Below are 9567 nucleotides of genomic sequence, written 5' to 3' on the forward strand. Positions count from 1 at the left end.
TGATTCAACAGTATGATCACTGTTACTTCATATGACTTGTGTTTTGCTGTGAACAGAAAATGAAGAGGATGGTTGACTTTTTTCCAGGAAGAGTCAGAGTATCCTTCAGGAAGGGTCCATCAGGTCATCTCCTTCAGGACCCCACCAAGCGACAACCTCTGGTCTAAAAATATTGTCCAATGCGGAAGTGTTAAAAACTGCAGTTCATTAAGGATCCACTTGGGGCTGGCTCCGGAAGTACCGGAAGTCACATACACATGAATGGGAAAAAGACGATCTTTACAGCAGAAATAAACATGTTTACAGCCTGGTACAAAAGACAAGTGTAGTCTGAATAGCTCATTTCTTGATGTGCTCTCACTGTGAGGGGGTTGAATTTTTTTCAAACACGGCAATTTCGAAGATATTGAGATTACTAGTCTTACAATGAGAGGCACAGCTGCCTGTGGGAACACTGCAGCTGTTGGCTAGGAGGCTCAAACTCCGCCTCTTTATGTCACAATGGCTCGACAGAAGCAATATGGCTGCTGCCCACGATTGGTCTCAAAACAGCTCTTCAGAAACAGATGGGTGACGTCACGGATACTACGTCCATATTTTATACAGTCTATGGACCCCACTGATGAGGCCATGAAAACAAACAAACATCCTGCCCTTCAGGACAAGTCCTCCACTCAGAAACAAGACCTAGTGAGGACAAATGCCCTTACTGTGGTGTTTCAGTGGGGAGGGGATGTGTGGGAGTACCTCCTTTCCAGGAAGCCTGTACCTCCAGCAGCGTCAGAAGATGTCAACACTGTTGGCTTTGGAGACAGGGCCAGAGATACCTGGAGGCAGATCTAGGAGAGCAGAGAAGATGTCTCTGTCTCTATTTTAGGTCGTAGCTGTGTAAAAAACAGCAAAATGCACCATCTGCAGACCTATCTCCAGAAGCAGAAGAAAGCTGAGTCCTGCTGAACACCTCGAGCAGTCTCTGCTGCCTCCACACCACCATGCAGCAGTCATGGTGTTTGGACCCAGTCACGCCAGTGGTATCTCTCCAATAGACCTGGGTTCCCTGCTCCCTGCAGTAATTTGTAAAACCCATAGTCACAAACCTTGGCCTCAAAATGGACAGCGATTTTAAACTTGATAAACAAATAACTCAGTAGTTAAAACCAGTTTTTATCATCTGAGGCTTTTATCCAAAATTAAATCTGTTGTATCTTTTTATTATTTTTAGCGTTTGATTCATTCTTTTATCTCAACCCATTTGGACGACTATAATGCACTTTACGCTGGCATTAACAGGGCCTCCCTCGCTTGCTTACATTTAGTCCAAAACGCGGCTGCTCGCCTTTTAACAGGAACCCGCAAGCATGAACATATCAGCCTCGTTCTCGCCTCCCTTTGCTGGCTCCCTGTCCATTTTAGAATTATTTTAAGATTTTAATATTTGTTTTTAAGTCACTTAATGGTCTGGCATCTCAGTACATCTCTGACCTCATACACGTCTACACCCCCTCCAGAGCACTGAGGTCTGCTGATCAGATGCGTCTCGTCATACCAAAAGGCAGACAAAAGATGTGGGGTAACCAAGCTTTTTCAGTGGTTGCTTCTAAACTGTGGAATGAGCTACCCACCCAAGTCAAAATGACCCCCACCCTGGATACTTTTAAATCATGTTTTAAAACTAATTTTTACTCCTTGGCTTTTAATACAGCATGAGAATTTGTGTTGGTCCCTGTATTTTAAATTGTACTATTATTTATTTCTACTGTTTGTGTTTGCTGTGCAGCACTTTGGTAACCTTGTTGTTTTTAAAATGAGCTATATAAATAAAATGGATTGGATTGGATTGGATTTTGTCTATTCTAGTTCCATCTGCAACGCTGTCCAAACCTCTGCCGAACACTACTCCTGAACTGCAGGCATCACAGGTTGAAGGTAAAAATACTGTAATACTGTTCATGTATCAGAATCAGAATCTATACTAGCTTAATGAGCTAGGTATCTTTACACATATACACATACAAGGAATTTGGCTCCAGTACACTATGTTGTTTATGTACAAACAATAAATTAATATCTACAAGCCTACATTAGACAAGAGATTGATCTTGGATAACAAGGATAATAATATAACGTGATTAAGTGTAAAATAATCACATAACATAATCAAATGTATTTATTGCAATTTCATGAAATGAATGATGAGCTTATTAACTTTCCTGTTGCTGCATCAGCCTCATCAGGTGTGAAAAGGAAGACACCTTTGCCTCTTCCACCAGAGCTGGCATTCCTAGTCAAGGAAACTGCTGGTGCCACAAAACCAGAGTCCTAAGTCAACTCCAGGGACATGATGTTTCCATTTTAGTGTAGGAATGACATTCATATCTGCTTAATGCACAGCTTAATGACTTAACTGAGTGTAATTTTCACAATATCTTTATATTTTGTCATCATGTCTTTATGTTTATAGCCTGTACAAATGCATAACAGAAAGATTGCACTCCTTTTTCAGAACCCAGACCAAGTGCTGCTTGCATCTCTGCACAAAATGAAGTCAAACCTGAAGACAGTGCTGAAGATGGTAAGAACGTAGAGAATGTCAACAATTCCTCCATTTTTCTGACTCCTGACACTAAAATGTTGTGTTAATTCTGCTATAAACTATGCAACCTTTAACAATTATCTGAACCAAAATAATAACTTGTGTTCTTGTGAGGGAGCTGGACAACATCCCTCTCACTAAGGGTGAAAAAACAATACATACATTGACTGTAAAGTTTAACCACAATCTAAAACAGGAAGTTGTTTTGTTTTGGGGTCTTTTATTGTCAAAAGAAATCCCTTACTAATCCCTCTCTCTCAGAGGTCTACTTCTAGGGGCGTGTTTTCATGGGTACACACATGAGGATGCAGCCACAGGACTCCAGCAGTTACATATTGTTAGGCTGAGTTGAGGGATCAGGGGAGAGAGAGGGGAGGGGGTAGAGGGGATATTTTGTTTAGTTTGGTTTATGTGATATTTCTTCAGTTTTTTGGGTAATTTCTTTAATCTGTATTAATATTTCAGTCATTTGTATTGTGTTTGTTAATTGTAAAAAATGTTAAACTGGAAATGTATGTTTTAAAGTCAGGGGGAAGTGTCACTGTAATTACACTGGTGTGGGAGGAGACTGAGGGGTAGAAAAGGCCAAATGAGATTCAGCAGTGAGTGTGTGTGAAGGTGGGGTTCAGGTTGTGTCTCCTCTGTTTGGCTGCTGCGGCAATTACGGCATCAGCTACACCTGCGGGTCTCCTTTGTCTCCCTGTGATCTGCTTCATGCTGTGTGAGACTGTACTTGTGGTGGACTTCAGTAAAAAGAAAAACTAGAGCTCTGGAACCTGTTGTTTCATGCTCCTTATTTTTCTATCCGGTTCTACACTCGTCTTCCCTCAGTTTTCATCTAGTTGGTAGGGGTTTGTCCACACCCCAAACGCTACATTTGGTGGCAGTGGTGGGATGAGACGCAGCCAAGAAGGGGTAGAGCTTTGAGAGTTGACAACATGGGACCTAAAGCTCAAGTCAAAGCTCCAAGGACTGATGGTGCTTAAGAGGGGCTGGAAGAAGGTGCTGCAGGAGGGGTGCCCTTGATTCTACACCATCAGCCTGCAGACACAGACTCAATTACTGGTATGTTGCAACAAATTCTTGACTGCCAACGCGACCTAAGTGAAAGGTGGGGGGAAAAAAGCAGTTAAACAAGACAAAAGGCAGCCAAATGCAGATTGAATAATCTGAGAGATGAGCTGGAACAGCAGCAGCAGAGGGGAGGGAGTCAGCTCCCGCTGAGCATGCCACAGGCATCATGAGGAGGAGGGGGAGCAGCAGTTATCCCAGTCCAGTACCTGCAGTGAGCCCGCAGGCAGGGGCTGGGGGCAGGCAGCAGTTCCTCAACTGGAGGACCACCTTCGAGCGCCTGGCAGCAGCATATCCGTGGCCGGAGGTCGACTGGGCAGTACCTGGAAGACTACCCCGTCCATTGTTGCTGGAGCGACCTCTGGAAGACAGTTGAACACTTGTGCCTCATGATCACACTATAACGAGAATATTGTTGTGAAACTGGACTTGTTTCACTGTCTGAGGCGCTTTTCACGGGAGTGCACCTCTGAGCATCACTCTATGTACAGCACTTTCTGCAAGCTCCTCTCTGCTGCCTTCTCTGTTGTAGATCAGGAAGACCTAAAGAGGCTCCAGGATGCCTATAGCTTCTGTGGAATTCATCCAGCCAATCCCACCAAACAGCACTTACGAGAGCACTGCAGGATTAAAATACCCCATCCAACAGAGCCGCTGGACAGAGTGGAGAGAGTCCTGAGTCACTTTCACCTGGCAAGAGACCCTAACAATGTCCCACTTTTTAAGCCATCCATGCGTAAGAGATGGCGAATTCAGAGAGTGCACATTCTCCATGGGTGCCTCAGTGACCCTGAACTCTCCGAGGGCATAATGTACAGGTACGGAGGAACTCTTCAGCTGAACCACGTACCTGGTGAAGGTACCAAAGTCCCGATCTGGATCCCTGTCAGAGGTACATCACAGAAGGAGGGATACCATTTCCACCAGGTTCACTGGGTCACTCGCACTCATGTCTCCCCTGAATTGTTCCAGGCCCAGGGCATGACAGGGGTAGCACAATGGAACTACCAGTGGCTGGTGGACCTTAAACAGCCAGGTGTCATCCTCCCTGCTGTCTTTGACCCATCTTTAATGTGCAAGTTAAACGCTGCTTCCATGAGAGTGACAGGGCAGGAGAAGTATGCTGCATTTCTCCTCTCTGACAGGGACACTGGAGAGAGGTTTGGCCTTCAGTACAGAGAGCCAGGCTGCCGTCCAGTCCCACTGGACTGGGACGAACACAGGACTCTGAAGAGAGATAAGCCTGCCGCTCTTATGCCTCCGCCCCCCCTGCAGACACCTGCTGCTCCTGCTGAAGATAAAGCTCCAGGCGTGACACCCTCCTCCAGTTTGACACTGCCCTCTGGCGTGCCATCCCCTGGACCAGCACCATCAATCGGCCATCCACTCTCTGCTGGTGCACTGCTAAAGCAGGAGATGCCACCAGAAGAAGTCCAGGATCCTTCAGCAGCGGGTATGTCAGAATCAGAAATAATTTATTATCCCTGCAGGAAATTCGGACATTACAGTTGCTCATCATTACATTGTACTGTAATAACATGATCAACTGAGGAACTATTATTGCTCTATGTGTTCCAGAAATCTCACATGCCCTGCCGCTGCCTTTGAGTTCCTCACCAAGGAGTGCCCGCACTGGACCCATAAAAACTGGCGGAAGAGTTTTTGTGTTGGACCACACACGCTGGACAGCACCCATGAAAGCTGCTATTGACAGTTTGCTGCAGAAGCACCATGGAGAGAAGGACCGCCTGAAGCTTGTGGATCAAGAATACGCTGACATGGTCCATCAGTCAGCCACAGATCCAAACAGCTTGCTCCACCCCACAACCAGGCTGCACATATCTCACTATGTGAAGCACCTGGCAAAACTCCTGAACACCAGTTCCTCCTTGAACACAAGTCAGGAAAAACTTCTGGACACTCAGCAGCTGTGGCACTCTTTAACAGAGGGGAGTGACACTACTTGTGTTCCTGTGGTCACCATGGAGGCAGCTGTTGTCAAGCCCCCTACACCTGCCCTGTCCACACCTCTAACCCAAGACTCCCTTGAGAAAATTGTGGAGGGCATCTTGGAAAAGCAGCAGCAGCAGCAACAACAGCCCCAGCCAGAGCAGAAGAGAAAGCAGACAAAGACGTGTCTTGCCTGTGGACAGCCCAAGTCTCGATATGGGACGGATGGATCCTCCATCCACTTTTTTTACCAACAGGGGCCTGTGCGCTATTTCTACTGCTCTAAGAAGGTGCATCAGAGTTATGCTGCTGAGGGACTTTCTGATGCCAAGATGCCCTTTGAGCAGTTTGTCCACACAGATTTCTTCCAGAGGGAGTTGGAGGAAACCAAAAAACGTGTGGAAGAGAAGGTGGGAAAAAAAAGGAAGCAACCAGACACCCATCCAGCCGGCCGCCTCTGTAGGTTCTGTCACCTGGAACTGAAACAGGGGCCGAACAGCCCACACATCCATTCGGGCTTCCCAGGAGTGGCAGGAAAATATATTTACTGCCCCTCTAAAGTGTACTCTTTGTACCGCAATGAGGGAATGGCCAGAGAGATGAGCTGGAAAGAGTTTTGTGCGTCTCCTTTCTATGAGGCCGAGCGACAAAGATTGGTGGAGGAAAGAAAAAAGCATTAAACTCTTCAGAGTTTGTGTATAATTATTGTTTTGTGTTCTGTGTAAATGAAAATTAATTTTTGAATAGATGTTTGTATATATGTAAATATGAAAGTGTTTATGTGTAAATATTGAAATTGGACAGCTTTTATATCTCTGTGTTTAAGACAGTGGTTCCCAAACCTTTTCTGCTGGGGCCCCCTCCTGGCAGATGGAAATATTATCAAGCCCCCTTACCCCTGACCCTACACATCAACACATAAACATACTGTATCCATGGACTGCAAAATGAACGTTCAAATTTTAAAATGTAACAACAGTCAATGCTTTAAACTGATTTTTTAAATCTGACTTCCTGAATATATATTTTTTTAATGAAAATCTGCTTTTAAGATTTTTACTTTCAGTCCTACAATAGTGTTAAATGATTAGTGTGTGCTTTGTCTTGTGTTACAGATCTGCTTAAGTCTGGGGTGCAGCTGCCTCTCTTAAGTTCATTTTAAATGTTCACCTTTGATCTGTACCTTGTCTTGGTTGAGGCAAGTGCAGTAAAAACTCTCAGACAGGTAGCATGTGGCAAAGTAAGGAGTGTGGTTATATTTTCTAACCACCATTGTACAGCTAAAGCTGAGGGCAAGATATGACTTCTTGTCTTTGTTTTAAAAGTTGTGATGTCTGCTGTAGTTTAATTGTCTGCTATAGATTAATTGTCACCCTGGCATTTACCTGGAAGTTCTGCAACACAATTTGCCATTCTTTTCTGGCAATGCAAAACAATGTGCATTGCTTTTATTCAGGCTTGATGCCTTCCACTGTCATAACCATGGGCCCCACTTTGGGAATCAATGGTTTAAGAGGATCTAAAAGTAACATTGTAGTCATAACTGTCACTAAAGGTCCTGATAATACTTTGTATCTTATAACATCCTACTTCCCTTTTTCCTATACCTCACTTCTTCCCCTGCACTGCATTCCATTCAGATGTCCCCTCTTTATAAGTGTGTTGATAGTAGTTTATAGGAGTTTCTTCTGTTGTGAAACAATGTTAAAAAATTTAAAGATCTGAATATTATAACTTGCTTATCAATAAAACTGTTTTCATGAATCAAATTGAAACTTATTGTCTTTTTTTACGGCTTGGAATCAAAATAACAAAGCTTCTTTTCAACTTAAATGTATCATTTATATACTAAACCTTCTGTCTCAAATGCTTTATCAGGTCTGAATAAAAATGGTTCACCAGCATGGACATTTCAATGTGGTTTCAAACTTTTATATTACTTTTTCAAAGGTGTGCATGATTTCATCTGTATATTAAAACAAGTAAATCAACGATATTTTCATATCTTAGTAAACGTTGGTAAATAAGGTCTTTGAACTAAAAAGATTCATACATCAAGTCCAGGTACTTCACGCTCAATAAACAAGTTAACAACAAACAATCATAGCCTAAATCTACAATCATAGCCTAAATCTCATCTTATCTCAGATGTCTCAGTGGGGATTCGAACCCACACTGAGTAAGCATCCGAACACCTTGGATTAAAAAAAATAGACACTTTAATACACTTAAATCCTATTGGCTTATCTTCTGTTACAGCTATTCGCAACTGGCCCCCACGTGGCAGGCGAGAATTCTACCACTGAACCACCAATGCTCCATGTTTGCTGCAAAAGTGGGCCGCCGCAGCCGCATGCCACCACCATGAGGTTCACCATGCTCGCTTTGAGTGAAAAATCGCCATGGATTGTCCTCTGTAAATTGTCCACACACTCTGCTGTTCCGCTTGAGGACCAATTGTAATCCCTTTGGTCATCCAGTGTCACCATCAGGGCAAAATTGCAATGCGCTCACTTGTCTGGTGTTTCTTTGAGTTGAATTGTTGGATGCTTACGTGTCCTGACCTGTGTTGTACTATTCAAGCTTGTCTGTGTCTGGGGCAGAGCTCATTTTGTCTATCTGCACGGTTGCTACCACAGTGGGACACCGTTAAAACTCTCTGTGCATTGGCCAGGAATCGAACCCGGGCCTCCCGCGTGGCAGGCGAGAATTCTACCACTGAACCACCAATGCTCCATGTTTGCTGCAAAAGTGGGTCGCCGCAGCCGCATGCCACCACCATGAGGTTCACCATGCTCGCTTTGAGTGAAAAATCGCCATGGATTGTCCTCTGTAAATTGTCCACACACTCTGCTGTTCCGCTTGAGGACCAATTGTAATCCCTTTGGTCATCCAGCGTAACCATCAGGGCAAAATTGCAATGCGCTCACTTGTCTGTTGTTTCTTTGAGTTGAATTGTTGGATGCTTACGTGTCCTGACCTGTGTTGTACTATTCAAGCTTGTCTGTGTCTGGGGCAGAGCTCATTTTGTCTATCTGCACGGTTGCTACCACAGTGGGACACCGTTAAAACTCTCTGTGCATTGGCCGGGAATCGAACCCGGGCCTCCCGCGTGGCAGGCGAGAATTCTACCACTGAACCACCAATGCTCCATGTTTGCTGCAAAAGTGGGCCGCCGCAGCCGCATGCCACCACCATGAGGTTCACCATGCTCGCTTTGAGTGAAAAATTGCCATGGATTGTCCTCTGTAGATTGTCCACACACTCTGCTGTTCCCCTTGAGGACCAATTGTTATCCCTTTGGTCATCCAGCGTCACCATCAGGGCAAAATTGCAATGTGCTCATTTGTCTGGTGTTACTTTGAGTTGAGCTGTTGGATGCTTATGCGTCCTGACCTGTGTTGTACTATTCAAGTTTGTCTGTGTCTGGGGCAGAGCTCATTTTGTCTATCTGCACGGTTGCTACCACAGTGGGACACCGTTAAAACTCTCTGTGCATTGGCCGGGAATCGAACCCGGGCCTCCCGCGTGGCAGGCGAGAATTCTACCACTGAACCACCAATGCTCCATGTTTGCTGCAAAAGTGGGCCGCCGCAGCCGCATGCCACCACCATGAGGTTCACCATGCTTGAACGCAGCCGCATGCCACCACCATGAGGTTCACCATGCTCGCTTTGAGTGAAAAATCGCCATGGATTGTCCTCTGTAAATTGTCCACACACTCTGCTGTTCCCCTTGAGGACCAATTGTAATGCCTTTGGTCATCTAGTGACACCAGTAGGGCAAAATTGCAATGTGCTCACTTGTCTGGTGTTTCTTTGAGTTGAATTGTTGGATGCTTACGTGTCCTGACCTGTGTTGTACTATTCAAGCTTGTCTGTGTCTGGGGCAGAGCTCATTTTGTCTATCTGCACGGTTGCTACCACAGTGGGACACCGTTAAAACTCTCTGTG

The 9567-nt window shown here is 44.9% G+C and overlaps 1 protein-coding gene and 2 non-coding genes across 3 annotated transcripts; 1 reads left to right on the forward strand and 2 right to left on the reverse strand.

Annotated features, from left to right (window-relative positions):
* Positions 1 to 5014: 5014 nt before the first annotated feature.
* On the forward strand, positions 5015 to 6589 carry LOC117818334. Its single transcript, XM_034691164.1, has 2 exons — positions 5015 to 5117; positions 5243 to 6589. The coding sequence occupies exons 1-2, from the start codon at positions 5081 to 5083 to the stop codon at positions 6292 to 6294; spliced, it is 1089 nt and encodes a 362-aa protein (XP_034547055.1). The 5' UTR covers positions 5015 to 5080; the 3' UTR covers positions 6295 to 6589.
* Positions 6590 to 8692: 2103 nt separating this feature from the next.
* trnag-gcc lies at positions 8693 to 8763 on the reverse strand. Its single transcript has one exon. It is a non-coding gene; the product is annotated as a tRNA-Gly (tRNA).
* A 345-nt stretch (positions 8764 to 9108) lies between these two features.
* trnag-gcc lies at positions 9109 to 9179 on the reverse strand. Its single transcript has one exon. It is a non-coding gene; the product is annotated as a tRNA-Gly (tRNA).
* Positions 9180 to 9567: the final 388 nt, after the last annotated feature.

This window comes from Notolabrus celidotus, chromosome 1, assembly GCF_009762535.1.
Source record: "Notolabrus celidotus isolate fNotCel1 chromosome 1, fNotCel1.pri, whole genome shotgun sequence".
In the NCBI taxonomy this organism is placed as follows: domain Eukaryota; kingdom Metazoa; phylum Chordata; class Actinopteri; order Labriformes; family Labridae; genus Notolabrus; species Notolabrus celidotus.